General features: G+C 40.6%; 1 protein-coding gene across 1 annotated transcript in view; it reads left to right on the top strand.

Annotated features, from left to right (window-relative positions):
- The window catches only part of cdk6 (cyclin dependent kinase 6), a 34,360-nt gene that overhangs the window by 6,060 nt on the left and 8,099 nt on the right, over positions 1-20,201 (top strand). Inside the window, exons 4-5 of the mRNA XM_057354972.1 lie at positions 5,659-5,826; positions 19,051-19,160. Coding sequence (XP_057210955.1) covers positions 5,659-5,826; positions 19,051-19,160 — 278 coding nt within the window. The remainder of the gene's footprint in view (positions 1-5,658; positions 5,827-19,050; positions 19,161-20,201) is intronic.

Raw genomic sequence — 20,201 nt, 5'->3', positions numbered from 1 at the left:
GCACGACAAAGCCATTAAGAAGCAGGTAGTAGTGTCGTGTCCGGTGTAGACATGGGGTTAAATGCTGGGTTGTTTTAAATACAAACATTTTAGGGTTAATGTAACCCAGCTGTTAAGTTTGTCCTTTTTTGTCCAACCATGGGTTTAGAAGAACTCCGCATTATTTAGAGTGCAATGAAACTGAAAGGGAACTGAGGCTGTAAATAAACTGTGTTTTGTCTAACATATTTTGTTCCACTGAGAAAAGTCACTAAACATGTAAGTTAAAGGTCCAGTATATGAAATTTAGCGGCATCTAGCGATGAGGTTGCGAATTACAACCAGCGGCTCACTCCACCCCTCGAAGCACTACAGTGGCTGACACAGGACTAAGACGTCGTCATGTTTTCGCTTCTTTGCTGAAGGAGATAACGTATTTAGTTTAGGGCAACTGTAGAAGCAACATGGTGAATTCCATGCAAGGGGACCCGCAGTGTATGTAGACAGAAATAGCTCATTCTAAGGTAATAAACACATAACGTATTATATTTCATTTCTGTCAATAGATCCTCCAAAAAATTACACATTGGACTTTTAATAACAACATTATAATATATTCTTTAGTGAACTTAAAACAAAATGGCACACAGTATAGTCTTTGAGAATAAGATCTCAAAGCGCTCTTGAATATGCATTAGTGAGATTCCATTCTATCAGGCCACACAGATCGAGCTACCCTATGGGAAACCAGATAACAGACATCAGATGTAGACTGCGGTCTCTGTGCGGTCCTCCCATAGATGCCCAATAACCTCATTCAGCACCCTCCTAAGGACACCAGATTGCAGAGGTCCCAGCCTCCACCCCATTTCAGCCCCCAAACTGCCCACTCCTGCCCCATTTAGACCCACCGCATGCTAATTGATGAGAGAGGCCCCGGGAATCAAATGAGCTGGAAGGAGATCAAGCGACCCGGCCTGCGTTGGGGAGTGCGGCTAGGCCCTTCGGCCCTGCGCCTTCTCGAGGCCTGTCTCTGGTCCATAAAGGAGAGCCTAATGAAGCATGGGGAAGGAATTACACCAACGCTAACTGGCAGATGTCCTGCATTGTGCCCGGGTACAATAAACAATATGGCTGCCTCTCATGAATTAGCATGAGAAAGGGGGGTGCCTTCTGGAAGCTCTGTTTTGACTGCTGTTTTTGGGGAGTATTCTTTTTTCTTCCGCTTTTTCCTCCTCGGCTTTATGTCCTCCTTTTTCCGAGAAGAGGTACTTTAGGACAGGTGCTATCCAATCTTGCTTTTGTTTCGGGCTTGAATGCCTCTCAGCGGTTATTTCAGGTCGCCGCTGTTGGTTTAATTTGAAGCATTAATGTTTTGATTGTAAATTATGGTGGCCCTGTTGCATGAATAGCATGTTACAACAAAGACACGTCTCTTGGAAACCCAACAGGTGGAATCTGAATGATTTCTTTTTTCATAATGAGAGACTGTTTGACAGGTAAATCAGGATTGGTTAACTGGAGCATTTTCCCCATAACATCTGAATAATTTATATTATTACACATTTCCAATTTATTTTATTCACATACCCTCACTTTTGGCTAATGTGATAAGTGTAATACATTAAGTAAAAGTAAGTGAGGTGATGTATGTTTGTTTACCCCTGGGTCACCCTTCTCCTTCATTGTTGTCATAAGTAAAAGTGGGCCAACCGTTAGCCATTTCAAGCCAAGACAGAGGAACTGGTAGGGGGTGATGCCGTTTTTAGGAGTTCCCAGAATAACCGCATGTGCTACGCCGGACCCGCAGGTCTGAGAGGTCACGGCTGGATGGCTCTTCAGAAAGGCTCCTTGTTTGCGCTGGCCGCAAGGCACACCGGCCTCCAGAGCACACGCGTCCCCCAGCGCGGGCCCCTGGTGCGTATATTGTCAGGACCTTCATCCCCTTCCACTCGCCCGGTCCGACTCGCGCCGTTTGTAGTTTTCTGCTTGAGTGTGCACCCCATTGTTTCAGTGGTTTTAATCACTCACCAGCTGGTTGGTGAATGAACAGCGCTGCGGGCTCAGATCCATGTTACTTGTGAGGTCTTGGCAGCAGGTTTTTCAGGGGTAGGCTGCCGCTGCTTGATACCTCTGCTTTGGAACAAGTCAAGCGGCAACTGCGAGCAAATGCTTCTTGCTTGCCGCTTCTTCCTACTTTTGACTCCACTTTTTTTCTTGCTGTTTGTCTCTTTCCCCCTTCTCCTAGTGAGGCAATCTATTAAGTTGCTTCACACAATACACAAAATGTACAATAGCAATGTTTAACATTTCTCTTGCCTCGTTCACCGTCTTTGAATCACAGTGCATTTTAGAAATGTGAGTGACTGTACCCAGAATAGGTCTAATCAAGCTCTTACGCTACACTGAAAAAGACCTTTGTCTTAAATTTTTTTGAGTACAATGAAAAATCAGCTTTACAAGTCATTTTGACTTACTAATTTAAATTTTAAAATGTAAAACTTAAAATGGTAAGTTGAAATTTCTTATCTTAGTTTGATGAGACGTAAATCTTTAATTTTATTAAATTATTTCAATTTGACAATTTTTCATAGTAAGCTGACTTAAAAAAAATCAATTTACAAATTTAAATAGTAAGTTGACTTGTAAAGCCAATTTAATTGTAGTTTGAATATACACTCACCTAAAGGATTATTAGGAACACCATACTAATACGGTGTTTGACCCCCTTTCGCCTTCAGAACTGCCTTAATTCTACGTGGCATTGATTCAACAAGGTGCTGAAAGCATTCTTTAGAAATGTTGGCCCATATTGATAGGATAGCATCTTGCAGTTGATGGAGATTTGTGGGATGCACATCCAGGGCACGAAGCTCCCGTTCCACCACATCCCAAAGATGTTCTATCGGGTTGAGATCTGGTGACTGTGGGGGCCATTCTAGTACAGTGAACTCATTGTCATGTTCAAGAAACCAATTTGAAATGATTCGAGCTTTGTGACATGGTGCATTATCCTGCTGGAAGTAGCCATTAGAGGATGGGTACATGGTGGTCATAAAGGGATGGACATGGTCAGAAACAATGCTCAGGTAGGCCGTGGCATTTAAACGATGCCCAATTGGCACTAAGGGGCCTAAAGTGTGCCAAGAAAACATCCCCCACACCATTACACCACCACCACCAGCCTGCACAGTGGTAACAAGGCATGATGGATCCATGTTCTCATTCTGTTTACGCCAAATTCTGACTCTACCATTTGAATGTCTCAACAGAAATCGAGACTCATCAGACCAGGCAACATTTTTCCAGTCTTCAACTGTCCAATTTTGGTGAGCTCGTGCAAATTGTAGCCTCTTTTTCCTATTTGTAGTGGAGATGAGTGGTACCCGGTGGGGTCTTCTGCTGTTGTAGCCCATCTGCCTCAAGGTTGTGCGTGTTGTGGCTTCACAAATGCTTTGCTGCATACCTCGGTTGTAACGAGTGGTTATTTCAGTCAAAGTTGCTCTTCTATCAGCTTGAATCAGTCGGCCCATTCTCCTCTGACCTCTAGCATCAACAAGGCATTTTCGCCCACAGGACTGCCGCATACTGGATGTTTTTCCCTTTTCACACCATTCTTTGTAAACCCTAGAAATGGTTGTGCGTGAAAATCCCAGTAACTGAGCAGATTGTGAAATACTCAGACCGGCCCGTCTGGCACCAACAACCATGCCACGCTCAAAATTGCTTAAATCACCTTTCTTTCCCATTCTGACATTCAGTTTGGAGTTCAGGAGATTGTCTTGACCAGGACCACACCCCTAAATGCATTGAAGCAACTGCCATGTGATTGGTTGATTAGATAATTGCATTAATGAGAAATTGAACAGGTGTTCCTAATAATCCTTTAGGTGAGTGTATACAGTATATATATACTGTATATATATATATAATATCATTAAAATTTGCTTAGCATTTCGTGGCTATAGAGCACTGTAGAGATGATGTATTTTTGTATGGAACCCTGGATGCGAGTTAGCATTTTAGCACTTCCGGTTCCAGCGCCCTCAGTCTATGGGTTTTTTGAAAATCGCCTGAAATAAGATCTTTGGTTAAAAAAACCATGTTTAACCAATGTTTAATCTATGTTATAAATAACACCAGTTATAACACGCTCATGACTTTATTTTATCTTAAAAATAGTGGTTGCTGAAAAGTTGCTAAAAGCTACTACATTCTTTGGCATGGACGTTAGATGCCATCGCGCATATAAATCTCACTAACAATGCGTGGATGGAGATTCATTCACAGTGTAATTACTTACCAGGGTCTGTTTATAGCCTCATGTTAACTTATGACTTCTGGCGTTTATATTTAGGCTTCAAAAGTAACAAATGTTGCGTTAATTTGTAAGTATTAAGCCGCGGTCACACTTGACTTTTCCCTCCTTTGACTTCCATTCATACGCATGCGAATGCGACAGACCGGAAACACAAGCCCGTCCAACGATATTTCGCTGCATAGCAAAGTTCAAGTTTGGTGAACTCTGACCTGCGGATTCGTGTCACGTGAGTGCGTGAGACCAATAGAAGATCAAAATGTCACAGCGTGATTTCTCGGTACAGAAATGTAACAAATGGAGGAATCACGCTCCGCCCATTTTCGTACCGCTGTCCGAATGATCTTCACATGCTCAAAGCGAAGTCTGACCGCGGCTTAATCTTGATAGACAAAACGTGTAAACATCATAAACTTTTTTTAATCACTGATCTTATTTTTAGTGATCTTCCAAAAATCTATGTGAAAAATGCATAGGCTTTCGGTCAAGGGAACCAGTGCAGCCCTAACTTCCGGGTTGGCCTACAAAAATACATCATTTCTGCGGTACTCCATTACATGGATAAAAGATGGAAATTCTCCACATTTTGAACTGGAACCCCGACCTCCTTCCTTGAAATTCACTTCATACACTCGGTACAACATAATATTTTTTCTACAGGTTGTTATTAGAAACGTAACTAGAGAAAAATGTGTAAAATAGAGAAATACACAAAGTATGGGCAGATCTGTGAAAAACTATATAGAGTTGTCAATTTTCTGTTTGATGCTAATTTAAATATATTAAATAAGGTGTCATGGTTTAGTTGCCTAAGATGCTTTTAGAATGAAGCCTTCATAGGGAGCTCGGCTCATAATGTTTTGGAACAGATTGTATTAGTGAGTCAGACTTCCTCAGCTTCTCTCTTGTGTATCTCTGCCGTTTCTACCAGAGGAAATGGCAGTTAGGCCATTCTGTGCCTGACCTCTGTTTTTCCCGACATCTCTTTGTCTTTTTGTATTAGAAGCCTTATGGTCAGATATTTTTGGGGGGGGGGGGTGTCGAGTGAACAAGTCAATTCACAATTAGCCAATCCCGAGACAGCTGCAGGGAAGCGGAGGCCTATAGGAATCAAACCTTACAGCGGCTTGTCAGCTCTGTCACACTATATCCATATAAGTGACAAGCACACATTTTCTGTAAAATCTCAAATGACCATAATCTGTGTTACAAATATATATTTGAGATATTTCATGATCCATCCTAATCGCTCTCTTTGATATCAATACTGTCCCATCTGCTTTTTCCACTTTAGGTTATTAGAATGTATTTTGGGATTATGTATTTGGAATGGCTAAGGTCTTCTGGTCTTGTTTTGGCAGGATATGATGTACCAGCTGCTGCAGGGTCTGGATTTTCTCCACTCCCACCGCGTGGTTCACCGAGATCTTAAACCTCAGAACATTCTAGTCACCAGTGGAGGACAGATCAAGCTGGCTGATTTTGGTCTGGCACGCATCTACAGCTTTCAGATGGCTCTTACTTCTGTGGTAAGTAACTGTGTTGCTCTCCCCTAAAAGTTGAAACGCAACAAACACCTTGTACGTAATGCCTTGTGACATTGTTTAGAATTTTTTACTTTGTTAATGTCTTCTTTTTTTATTTTCACATTTACTCCTTTCACTCAAATGACGCACAACGACAATTTCTCAGTTAGTCTTGTATAATACAGTACAGATTAAACCTTTTTTTTTTTGATGGCCCTTTGGTAGTTTTTGAGTGTGACATCCAATCATACAGGCAAAACACCCCCCCTCGAGATGAATCTGGTCAGCATCCAATCAGATATGGTAACACTGAAAGTCCATCTATCAGCCTGAAAGGAAGCGCATAATGTGTAAAGTGAAACCACCAGAGGCTGTTCTGTGTCTCTGGCCTCACAAAGTGCTTTATGCTGGGATGAAATGGATGGGCCGATTGAGTCTCGTCAATTCACTCCTGCCGTGTTTGAAGTCACATTCTCTTGAGGAGAGCTCTGATGTCACAAGATAACATGTAGCCTTTGAACGGACACTGTGTCTTTCCTTGTAGATCCTTTTTCCCTTAAAGATTTTCAAAGTGTCATCTTTTGTATTTTAGGCTTTAGTTAAGATATTGGTTATGTTTTAAAACTATTTTGCATGTGTTTTACATAACGGTGTAGATTTGGTGAGTAGCGAATGTTTAAAAATGTAATGAAATAGGGGAAATAGAAAAAGCACGCATGGGTGACCACGTGCCTCCGTCGCTTTGCATCTCCGATGCAGACTGAAAAATATTTGCCATTAAAAGTTTGTCTGTTGTTAGCAAAAGCTGTAGATATTTTCATGTTTTATAGGATGACAAAACGCAACAGTAATAATCTTTACAGTGTTTTTAAAACGGAGGTTGCTAACAAGTTGCTAAATGCGACTGCGGACAGTTACTTCCTAGGAAACAAGTTTTTAAAACATTCTTAAAAAGTTTTGGTGGTGGAAGTTGAGCGATCATGGTGTATATGTCTGTTTATAGTCTCATGTTAGCTTTTACTTTTTGCTATTGTGTTTAGGTACCAAAACTCATACATTTTGTATTCAATTGTAAAGGTTATCTAGCAAAACATGCAAGTGAACGTGTAAGAGCCAATTTTCAGTCTTTTAAAGGCAAAAATGCATAGGCTTTTGGTTGAGGGAACAGGTGCGACGCTAACTTTTGGGTTGGCCTACAAAAATGTCAATGGCTTTACTCCGAATATAACACACAGCCGCGGAAAAAATTAAGAGACCTTTTTAAAATTATTTTCAGTTTTTCTGAATGTACTAGTTATAGGTATGTGTTTAGGTAACATTATCATTTTTGTTTCATTATTTGAATTACTAACAATATTTCTCAGAAATTTGAAATAGAAAATATTGTTTCTAATTGCGTTTATTTGCAGAAATGAAAACTGAAGAAAAGATGCTCTGAATTTTTTCAGACCTCAAATACTTCAAAGAAAACAAGTTCATAATTACTTTTAAGCAATACAACAGTACTATTTGTACATGTATTTAGGAAACGTTTAAAAACCATTCCTATGTGACGACCTCAATTTTTATCACAGTTTTAACGTGTCTTGTCATGCTGTCAGTCTTTCACATTGCTGTTGGATGACTTTGTCACTCCTGAGGTTTGATTTTGTTGATATTCAACAGACACTGGACTGGCCACAATACATCTAGAAATGCTGATTTAATGAAAATTTGCAATGGTCTCTTATTTTTTTTCCACGGCTTTATATACTCTATGTATAACATATATACACAATTATAGTTCTCTCCTCTAAGCAGCGTGCGTATATCTGTACTGTATATATGTGGATCAATTGACAGGATGAACCCCACAGAAAGATTTTGCTCCGTAACAAAAAAAAACCCTGAACACTGGTCAAGACTTTTATAGCAAATATTGAATTACTCGCATCTAATTTTAGCTGTTAGCATGGCCCGTATCACATGCAGAAGAGAGAGCATGCTACATTAACCCTGTTTTTTCACAGACTCATTCTGCCTGCAGATTCTGAATGAGTGCCAGAGCCTCCTGTGGTTTCAGCGCTTGTAGTCGCTGTGCAGAAGATGCTGTTTCAGTTCTTTAATAAAGGGACTGCAGGCTGTTAAGTCGTTAGATCGCAGAGTCCCTGCAAGATCACCTGGGAATCTACCATTAGAAAACATCCCCACCCTGTGTATACTGAGAAAGAAAGTGTGATAGATAAGAAGATGGGGGGGCGGGGGGGTTACAGTGAACATGAGCACTGCGGCTCTCCTGATTAATTTTCCTCTACTTGGAATCCCCCTATCACCCGCCCTACGAGCAGCTAAAAAAAACATTTCCTCTCTTTTGGCAGTTAGAGGAATGTCGTTATTGTGTATGCAAAAACAGTCACTTGTAGATATGCTGTTATAGCTTTTGGCCACATTCTGTGACAACACTTAAAGTTAGCTACCGCCTTAGGAGACTTCATTCGCAGAAGTGCTGAATGAACCAAACGGCAGCTGAGTCATAACTGCCCACGAGAAGGCTTTCAGAATTACCGTGATTCAAAACAGACTACCGTTCTGACACGGAGACCGAATCAGGCATCAGGTTTGAGTAAAGTCTGTCATGTCTGTTTTGCATAAAGCAAAAAGGAATATCCCTTTTTGCGGGAGTTTCTGACAGAAGTACAGTATTTTGTCAGATTTCATTTTTGCATGTTAGCGTATATTTACATTTCATATTTCAGCATTTGGCAGTTGCGTTTATCCAAAGCTATTTCTATACATTTCGGCAATGCTTTTCTCGGATTAATGCTGCCTTCACGTGTTCTCGGAAATTTGATAGTTCCCACTTCTGATGTCATGATTCCGAGCTGGTTGTGTTCAGGCGCTTTGTTGTCGGAAGGAATGGAGGACGCCAGATTCATGCTTGTGTGTGTCTTGGGAAAATGTTATAGCCTATAGTTTACAACCGTACATCCTACTGTATAGTTTTACTAGTCAGCTTGCTGACTATTCTGGAATATTGGTGAAATACTGTATATGCTATTTTTGCAGTGTATAAAACATACAGTATACTTCAAAGGGTTATATGTAAATGTGTACTAATTTAACGACAAGACAAGGCAATGAAGCTGTTGTGGAAAAATTAATAAATCATATGCGTCAAAGCAGAAATCCTTCTCCCATCCTCCATGTTGATTGTGTAAGGCTATCAAAATTATTTCCCAACTTCACAGTGGAAAACGCGACATCAGAGAGCGTTCATGTGCAATTTTTACCCCTGAAACTCATATTTCCGATAATTCCGAGAGCACGTGAAGGCTGCATAAATCCAGGATTTTTGCACACTTAAAGTGATAGTTCAACCAAAAAAGAATTCTGTCATCATTTATTCACCCTCTTGTCTTTTCAAACCTATATGAATTTCTTTATTCCGCAGACCACAAAAGAAAATATTTTGAAGAAAGTTGCTAACTGGCCCCCATTCACTTGCATTGGTTTTGTATCCAATAGAAGTGAATGGGGGCCCGTGCTGTTCGGGTTCCAGCTTTTTTCAAAATATCTTCTTTTGTGTTCTGCGCAAGAAAGAAAGTCATAAAGGTTTGAAATGACAAGAGGGTCATTATTGGGACCACACATTTATACATTATTACATACATTATTGGGATTTTAAAGAGCAGCAACTACACATAAAACAAGAGGAATTGCTCTGGACGAACACATCACACTGTTTTATTGCTGACTGCATAGCTCTCATCCCCACCCTGTAGATGAGAAAGAAACCGAATGACAGAGAACTGATGGACCACCCATCGGGTGCTACAAGAGGTTGAGATTAGCCTGACCCTACAAATCTCATGGGTCCGAAGCATTGTTGATAGCTAGAATGTCTCCCGGTGGCTTTTGTCAACTTTTGATTGACAGCCGAAAGCCGCAGGCCAAGAATACAAAACACAGAAATGTTCTTGTTCTTCTTTTTCCCTTTTTGGGTGCATTTGCTGCCTTTTAGCTTAGCTCACGAACAAGCCATGGGGAAGTCGTCTCAGCTCTGAGAGATACTGTATGAAGCACAACATGTCTACAGTTGACGTGAATGTGGACACAATGTAATGGCAATGGTAATGCTCTGAAGTTGAAATTGGTTGTGGTTTCTTGATTCATACCAAATGGAGTCATTGTAGGAATGAAGGCAGCTGGGATTGTCCCATGAAAGCGATTAGGGCCTTGCTCAAGCAAACATCACGTGCACCTCATTGCTCATGAAATTGGATTTAAGAAACCGCAGGCGAATGCCTTAAATCATTTATCAGACTTATTGTTGTGCAATTTATGCCTCTTTTAATAGATAACTAAAACATACTGGAGAGCCTCAGAGAAGTGGCATATCAGTAGATTCATGATGTCAAGCAGATTTCCAAACCCGTTTGCATTGTACAAAGAGACCAGATATACAATTTTATTGGCTTATATCCTCAAACATATGAAGAGTTTGGTTCCAAAGGGAGATAACTCAGTTTTAATTATTTTTCCAAAATCATGTTTTTGATTGTTATCATGTTTTTATTGTGTTAGCTGTATTTATTGGCTTAAATCAAAAACTCATCTCATTTTGTAACCAAACTCTTTATATTTTTACCATAAATTAAAGGATAGTTTACTAAAATTCTGTCATCATCTTGTCATTTCAAGTCTGCAGAACACAAAAGAAGATATTTCGAAGAACGTTGGTAACCAAACAACTAGGGATGCACCGATACCATTTTTTAAAGACTGAGTAAGAGTACCGATATTTTTTTCCTGGTACTCGCCGATACCGATACCTATAACCGATGCCTGTATAATGTACAATTATGTTAATAAACAAGTTTCTTACTGGTACATTTTCTCTTATTAGGTCTACTTAAATTTAGGAACTATTTTTTAATTAAGTTCTATTTTTTATGATAAGAAGCACAATTTTACTAGCACATTTACTTCAGTTCACTAAAGTAAACAATATACTGTTTTAAATGGACTTTTATTTTGACGGATCGCCGCAAATGGTGTCTGTTTGTGTTCGTGTCCTCGTGCAGTGAAACGTTGGCGCTGAAAGCTCCACAAGCACAATGCGTTCAGTACACGCAACCGCACCACTCTTTCACACACGGTAACGCAAAACAAGCAGAATACATATTTAAACAGTATCTGAATATTTCATTAACTGTTACGCTTAACGTTAGCTATTAGCTGTTCAGTGTTCATTTCTTGTTAGGAAATAATACATTTGCCAGATTCCGTGTTGTACAGCAAATTCTGTTTTTATGCCTGGATTCCTCGATTCCGTCTGCGTTTTCCGCATTGCGTGAAGGTATCGGTGTGTCATTACGAGTACGAGTACATGAGCTTGGTATCGGGCCGATTCCGATAGTGGTATCTGTATCGGTGCATCCCTACAAACAACACGGAACCCCATTGACTCCATTGTATGGACACAAAAACCTATACAGGGTTTGAAACACATGAGAGTGAAGTAATGATGACAGAATTTATATTCTGGGGTCCCTTTAAAAGAGGACTCCATCTGTGAATTGTATTTTTCAGATGTGCATCATGAGAATCCTCCAGACTGCTTTCAGTGGGGTTGGGTAAATTTGCTGTAGCGGTTGACGTGGCTCGAGTTATGCCGAGATAAAAAAGAATCCCACATTTCCTGCGACCGTTTTTCTGCGTACCACAAACTTCATAACAGTTTGTGCTGTGGGAGTCTTGTGGGCCCCGTCACTTCCTTCCCCTCAGATGGAAGAATGAATCCCTTATGTTTGCATCACCTAGCGACTGTAGCTTGCCAAGCTGTCGTCCTCTAACCCAAACCATCCCAGCATTCAGCGCTGATCAGGTTTCAGTGGACGTGTGATGTGATATATAGTTCAGATATGATGCAGATTGTGTTGGGTCTAGACTTGTTGTGCATGGACTACAAATCTGACATCTGAAAGGTTTTGGAGCACAGCATACTCCAAAGTTTTGGTAGGTTAAAGTGATAGTTCACCCAAAAATGAAAATTCCGTCATACACGTAAGAAGGTATTTTGAAGAATATTGGGATACGAACAACGGCTGGACACATTGACTTGTATTGGTTTTGTGTCCAAACAATAGAAGTGAATAAGGTACCGCCTTTGTTCGCTTACCAACACTCTTCAAAATATCTTCTTTTGTGTTCTGCAGAAGAAAAAAGTCATTCAGGTTTGAAATGACATGAGGGTGAGTAAATGATTTTTGGTTGAACTATCACTTTAATGCATTGCTTGTCATGACCATAAACTGTATTTGTGAATCTCTATCATTCGCTGCCCTACAAATGTGCAAGAAAATTGTTTAAAAGCACATTGAAGCATTTTGATTGCCTTGACAAAGAATCCAAACAGCCACAATTTTGTTATTTACAAAGCGACAAACATAATATTTGGAAGATTTTGGAAGAAAAACATTGTTTGCAGGCAGTCTAATTAAAAAATCATATTTAATAACCACATTAACACATTCAATCAACTTGACCCAAATATTCAGCGAGCTACTTAATCTTTCTGCAAAAACTGTAATGATTATGGCTGGTAGCTACTTACGTTGGCACATGAATGACATGAGGCTATTATTTGGCTATCCGAACAGCTTGGCACACAAACGGAAGGGCCACAAACTGATAATGCAATTAACGGTCTTTCCATCTGCCCCTCTCATTAAGCATGCCTGGTCAGCGCCTCCTACTCGGCGCTGAACGCAGGCTGTCGATAATCATCGCGATGCGAGCATGAATAGAAAGTGGCACACGGGCGACCTTTCATGTTTAAAAGTCCCTGCTCTGACTGAAAATGAATTGAGGCCTCCCGAAATCAGCTCGCAGTTATTTCAATACACGTGTGGGCAGGGGAAATGACTCATTGTTCAACAGCAGAAATTATTCAGCCCCCTTTCACGAAATGAGTCTGCTTAATGGGATTTTCATTTTGAGCTGGGCTACACTGTCCAGCGCAAAACCAAACCAACAGTCTCCGCATTGCTTGTCCAATCAGAGTCTTACACTTGAAACGGCGTGTCGATTTAAAAGGCTTGAGTATGAATGATGCACAGAACGGAAGTCTGACGGATGTCTTACAGAAGCTTAATTAATAGCGGAGAATCTGTATCTCTCGGTTCCCAACTTCCAGCTATTGGTTAAAAAATGATGTTGTGTTTGAAATGTTTGTTGTGCGTCATGACAACAAAAAGGTGGTATATTCAAGTCAGACGCTGGTGGATCACATTCCCATCATTACTTGGCCAGACCCCAGGTCTCTCTATTTACAAGAGGTCACAGGTTTGCATGAGATGCAGTACATTCTATATCTGTGCTTCCTTTGGTTTAAAAAGTCAAGCTTGGAAAAATTGGTGAATCACTAGATGTTCTATGTTGATCAGAATGAAATGAAAAGTCAGGATTTGTATTGAAGTGCACATGGGTTGCACAATAGTTTTGTTCTTAGCAAAGACATGTTCAAATCATAATTCTTAATTATGAAAAAAAGTTCAGTTTCAGCTAAACTTTCACCGACTCTCCCTCCGAGCTGAGCGCAGCGGCTTTCGCTGCCAGACAATGTGCTTATGCTTTGGATAGACCGAGAGGCAGCGGCTTGTCTGGAGAAAGGAAAACATGGCACGCAGGAGAGCACGTGCGGCACACTCTGGGAATGTTTAGATATCTCCCCCGGTATTCCAAAAGGCAGAAAGGAGGGGGGGTTAAAATGCCTTGTATGCTCTAACTCCAGCGGAAAAAGGGGGGGCTTCAAAACACCATCAGGCACACAAAGAGTGCCGTAGCCCAATGTATGGGGAGCGTCTTATTTGGTATTTCCTGTGTGACCTCTTTTGCTAGCTGTCCACTGAGAGTTTTGAACCCTTGCTCCCGGACCTTGTCGGCATTATTTGTTGACGGGGCATTGGCTGCGAGCCAATCGGGAAGAAGAGCGAATTGAGGGGGGGGTGCGTTGCAGGATCCAATGGCATCTGGATATTAAAGGCTTGCCTGTACCAAAGCGCAAAAAAATTACGGCATATATCAGGAATTTTCCAACTAATGATGTGCGGATGTGGTAGCGCTGGGGAAAAGAGTCTGACTGTGCTTTCTTTGTTCGCTCCGAGAGGGCCCCATACAGCATTCCTGTAAGCTCTGCATTCTTTGGCAACAGTTGTGGAGGTTTTTTTCTTTACTGTATACAGTTTATGCATGCTGCTTGTGCTTTCATTTATCTGTTTCTCCAATCCTTGTCAAACCTGGTGGTATTGTTGCCATTTTAAATGAGTGAGGGGAAAACCCAGAATGACTCTTGGGCTTCACAATAATAGTGTTTACAGCCGGGAAGCAAAGAATGGCTGGTCCCAAGACAAAACATGGTGGGAGGTAAGGAGGGAGGTTAGTGCTGTACGGTCGTAGTGTGCAAACAGTCGTGCAAGAATAACCTGTTTTTGCAAACCAACCGTGAACGTTTAAATGAGGGATTTATTACAGATAGATTTCTCACGTAGCTGTTTGGTCATTATTTCGGTTGGTTTTGCATTATGGGGGAAACGCATGCAAATAAACAGCGATGAAATGATGCAAAAGACACGCATGGTGGTTTTTGAAGAGCGAGTGAAGTCGCTTGACGAGTGCAGTTGGTGGTATCAGGGGGAGGGGCTTTCTCATTCTTGAGAGGATTTCATTGGGTAAAATATGTCAGTGCAAGATGAATCATCAACATTTTTGGTCCGATGTCCCATAAGACTAAAGACTAAAGTTAATTTCGTCAACTTTTGGAAAGCACATTAACATGTGGATGCTAGCAAAGCTAATGGTCAAAAACACACTAAACACCACTTTTGTGTTTTAAAGGTCCAGTGTATGAAATTTAGCAGCGGTGAGGTTGCGAGTTGCAGCCAACGGCTCGCTCCACGCCTCCCTTTCAAAGCACTATGGTGGCTGACACAGCACTAAGATGTCGTTCCCGTTTCTTTGCCGAAGGAGGTAACGGATTTGCAAGACAGGCTCTGTAGAGCAGTTTGTCCGTTTAGGGCTACTGTAGAAACAACATGTCGAATTCCATGCAAGGGGACCCGTGGTGTATGTAGATAGAAATAGTACTAAGGTAATAAAAACATAACGCTTCATTATGTAAGGTCTTTATACACCTCTGAAGACACAGTTATGTGTATTATATTGCATTTCTGACAATAGATCCTCCTAAAAAAGGCACATTGGATCTTTAAAGAGTTCAATTTTACTTACAGAGGACTTTCAACAGCTAGTAATGATATCACTTGCTGATCTATTTCCAACTGAATAAGGTTAGCTTTTTTAGCAAGCAGCATTGTCCTCTGCCAAGTTAGCAGACTTGCCCCTTTGAAAGTGTCCGGGGGCGTCAGAAAGAATGCGGATGAACGTCTTGTGTTGAAGAGGCCTTTTATCCTTCGCTTCCTTTGAGAGAGACAATGTAAACAGAGGCTCCCAGCCAACTCCATCAGCCAGGCTCATTCTGAGTCACATTGTGTATCTGTTGTTTTAATTCTATTGGGGTAAATGTAAAGGAGGGGTTTGGGGGCTAGAGTGCATTAGGTGGGGTAAGGAGAAGTGCAGGGTGGCCCGGTGCAGGAGTCGAGCTGCGGGGCCGGTGTGGATACGCTCAGTTGGCGGTGCTGAGCAAAGCTGCAGAACTGTTTCGTTTCCCTCGTGCTGAGCGGGCCCACACTGTCTCACCGAGTCACCGGATAGGAATGCACAGAATGCTCGCTTTAAATCTGTAGTCAGCCAGAGCTGCTTTATCTGACCCTTTCATTAGCGGCCGGTTTCAGAAAAACCTCTGCAGGCTGTCTCAAAACCACAGGGATGGTTAGAAACCTAGAAAGGGAGAACGAGAATGTTAGCTTGTACATACTGGCATTTGTTTACTTCATATATATCGTTTTAAAAGCAACTTTTATATGCAGTGGAATAAGAATTAATAGTATCCAAACTTTAAAGATTAAATGTTAACCCATTAATGCCCAGATTTTCCCAAAGATGTCTTCTTTAGAAATGTTTGTTAAGTTTTAACATACTGTGCAGTTCTTTATGAACGCTAATAGGCACAGTTCGCCCAAAAATTCTGTCACTTTTTACTCATTCACAAGTTCTTTTAAATCTGAATAAATTTCTTAGTTCTTTTAAACACAAAAGAAGTTCTTTTGAAGAATGTAAAAAACCAAGCTGTTCTGGGGCACCACTGACCAACATAGTAGTTTAGTTTCCTACTATAGTAGTCAATGGTGCCCCAGAACTGTTCGGTTACAAACGTTCTTACAAATATCTTCTTTTGTAATCAATGCAACAATAAAATGTATACACATTTAGAAACTGAGTAAAGGTGACAGGATTTTCATTTTTGGGTGAACTGTCCCTTTAAATGCGTTTTTCATCTTAAAATACATCAACTTTACTGACTGGTGTAAAGAAACTTACAGCAACCTATTCAGAGATTGAGAAAAATGATTTTTTTGTCTTTAAAGTGCATTTCTAGAGCCTTCAACCATGTTAGTTGTGCACTCGCTGTACTTCAGAATGTCATTTAAGATTTCCCTAATACTTTAAATTATGTGCAGAACTCCTTTTAAGAATTACTATTAAAGCGATGCTAAATCAAGATTTACTCTAAGGAAAGGATCATATGATAACTATTTTTACATCAAGATTTTACATCAAAAGCAGCTATCTGCTTGAGTCATAGGACCCAGCCTGTAGGGTTGGGAATCGTTTCAATCTTATCGATTCTGATTCCAATTCTGATTCTGCTTATCGATTTCGATTCTTACCGATTCCCAGTTTCGATTCCACAGTTGAAGTAAAACATTTAGATATCAACCTGTATGGTCATGTAGCCTGCTTATTGACTTGTTTACCAAATATATATATATATATGTATGAGCAGCATTTTGTGTATATTTACACATAGAAACACACCTTTTCTGATTTATTACAATTTGTATTATCATAGTTGAACTACATCATGGTTAAACTGCAGTTACTATAATGCAACTATGGTTAATTTGTGATTCCTGTGCTTTAATGCAAATTCTATAGCTAAACTATGCTTACTAAAGTAAAAAATATCGATAATTTTCATAAGGGATATCAGCAGATCATGCAACGCATGTACTTTTCTGAAAATATGCACACAGGAATTGATAAGAGGAATTCCAATTTTAATCTCAAGTATCCGATTCCTATTCCTCTCGATTCCGATCCGATTCCTAGCCTTTCGATTCCGATTCCAAATTGGAATTGATTTTCGATTCCCAACCCTACCAGCCTGTGTGTTTTGTTTGATGTGAGGCCACATGCCGTGAGTACACGCTGCATTGTGTGCTACCATTGGTTTAGTGATGCAAACTGTGGCATGTCTCGTTTAACAGAGGAACTCTGTGGGTAAATGTTAAAGAGGCCATTGCCATCTTTTGTGTCACGGTCGACGACATCGAGGAAAACCGAGGCCGTTACGTGCGTTCTGACATTTCCTAAACGCCTTTTTCAGTCTCACCCCTCTGTGATGTCAGCAAGCACCTCGCTACAGTAATCCATCATGAGTAAAACGTGCCGATTTGAAATCTCACTGTTTAAGAGTCACACGTCATTTTTGAACAAATGAGACGCTGTGTGAACGAGCGTATGTGTGTATGTTTGTGGTGTAGCTTTTTATTAACACTGTCAAACAAACGGATATACTTCAGCTTGAACATCAGTTAGTGGTGGTGTGTGGTTCTTCCTAGAAGTCATGCAGCGCGCTTTGGTTTTTTCTACTTGGGTCGGGTAGGTTTAGATAAGACAACAGCTCAGGTTTTGTTTCTTTGCCGTTAACATGCTCAGCTGGACTAGAATGTTTGGTTTGGAAGTCATGACTGTATTGTGAAATGGTTGTTCACTTTGTGACTGTTTACGGCGAATCAGAACTGGCTTTTAGAAGTATTGAAGGAGGCATTCAAATGAGACGTTTACCTACGTAAACGTCAAAGTAGTAAAACTGAAATGTAGTCACTGTGCCTCAAATCTGGAACATTAGTGTCGAAGTGTTTTTAAGTGTTTTAAAGGATTTTACACATATGAAGTCAAGTTCGCGTGCTACAGGAGTCTTATTTTAGAACGTCATGTGCTTTTGTCTGTGGTCACTTGGCAACAAAGAGGCCAAAATGTTTCATCCTTTTTATTTCACCTTTAACTTCCTCCCCATTTCCACTAAACCAGGAAGACAAATGAGAATGTGTCAACACAGCACATGCGGCCCCCTCACTAAAAATAGACTACGTATGAATATATGTAGCTACTTATGAGTATGTGTAAGCTGTACGCAAATGTGAAACCTATTTTTAGTCACAGCAGGACCATTATAACACATATCTGAATGAATTACATATTCTACACCATGGGGAATACGTCAGTTTTACGTCCGTTTTAGAATTGAAAGATTTGGGCATGAGGATGTAGTCACATTTTAATTCGGGCTTAGACTTGGTATCTAACACACTTTATTGATGTAACTTTATATATATAATTTGCGAAACAGAACAACAGTGCACATTGTATTCACTGTATTTCCCATGTTAGTGTCAACCCTCCATTGGCCATCCTTCCGCTCCTCTGCCGTACCCTTGAATGTCTTGCATTTAAGGATAAGTCACTGATGTACTCTCCAGGCTTTGCTTCCAAACACAAGCCTGACTGATTTGGCTGATAAGCGTGGGGGTTTCTGGGCCCTGCGCCGATTGGGAAGAGCGAGGGAGAGAAGGCCGAGGAGGGAAAGCACCTGGAAACGGTCCACCCTGGAGCAGGGTCATTGGGTTTTGTCTGGAGGCTCTCCCTACTGTAGCTGTTAACAGCAGTCTCCTGCACACAGAGACTTCTTAGACTCCTGCAGCCTGTAGGAGGCGTTCGCCAATGCTGTCATCCTGCTTTTGATTGGTCAGTGAGATCTGTTCGGAGTTACAGAGAGCTGAAGAAATCGAGAGGGGGAACGCAATTGCCAGCTGTGATTTCATCCTTATGCAATTCCGATGGGTGATACCAGTTCCAATTGAAATAAACTGCAATGTCGAATTGTCATTGCGTATGTAGACGAGAGTGAATTTCGGACAGTTTACACCTCTAGCGAAGCATTATGAATAAAGGGGGACTGTTTTTTAAGGTATCTTGATTGTTTTTTGTTTTGTATGTGTACAGGTTGTCACATTGTGGTATCGTGCTCCAGAGGTGCTGCTTCAGTCCAGCTACGCTACCCCCGTAGATCTGTGGAGTGTCGGCTGTATCTTCGCAGAGATGTTCCGACGACGGTAGGTTTGCATCGCAAAACTGTCACACCCAGAGTCAGTCCTAATAAGCCCAGACTAGCAAAATAAAAATGTGAGATGGAGGATTCAGGGGGGGACGCTTTGGAAAACAAACACAGATAACGTGGTTGTTGCGTCATGTGACTGTCATCGTACGTTTAACTGCAAACAAGTGACGAGAAGCTTGCTATTGAAATGTAGTCACAGAGTAGTTCACCAGATAATATTCACTAAACGAAATGTAGATTAAAACATTCAAAACCACTTAAATGCAATTACCGAAAAAGTACTTCATTTTATAATAGTAGAATACAGAATGTCGTATTCGTTATTTGTAGTAATTGTACTGTTTTTCATATTAACATATGATTTTAACGTAATGTACAATCAAAATCAAACAGATAATGTAACCTTGATGTGCACACAGTATCAGCAACTTTCACGGTTACACTATAGTTACGTTCTAAATGTCATTTGAATAAATTTTCCTATTAAACGCATTCTTTTTATAAGAAAATGTGAAATTCGGAATCAAATGGTTTTTGTCACTCGTGCACGTTTTTTGCTGGAGGTAGAGGTTATTAGTAACATGAAAATGGTTAGCGTCACTGTGGTTGCAACGGGGAACAGCAGTCTTGGAGTGATCCGTTCATCTGTGTGCGGTTCAACGAATCCTTCCAACTGCTCGCCTCAACACATTTATTAAACTGCTCAATCCAGTGACAGCAGGTTTTAACCGTTTTAGACGTAAACGGCTGTTTCTTTGTGGCTTCAAATGTACTTCAGTAGCGGGTATTGCATCAAAAATTATTTATGGTTTTTCATAAAGTATCTCAAAAGGGAAGGAGGCCGACAGAGGACCATCAAGGTTTTTCCAACTAGTTCCTGAAAACGCTGCTAAAGAGTTTTGCTAATATTTTTTGTTATGTGTTATTATTTTATTCTTTTTGTGTTATGTAGTCTGTGTAGTTATGTAGTTTGACAAGACTATTCTGACCTGTTCAGTGCAATTTTGTTATTTATTAGATTAGGTATATGTATAGA

Source organism: Triplophysa rosa, linkage group LG16 (assembly GCF_024868665.1).
Source record: "Triplophysa rosa linkage group LG16, Trosa_1v2, whole genome shotgun sequence".
Classification (NCBI taxonomy): domain Eukaryota; kingdom Metazoa; phylum Chordata; class Actinopteri; order Cypriniformes; family Nemacheilidae; genus Triplophysa; species Triplophysa rosa.
Note: the sequence above shows the minus strand (reverse complement) of the source record. Positions and strands in the feature narration are given on the sequence as shown.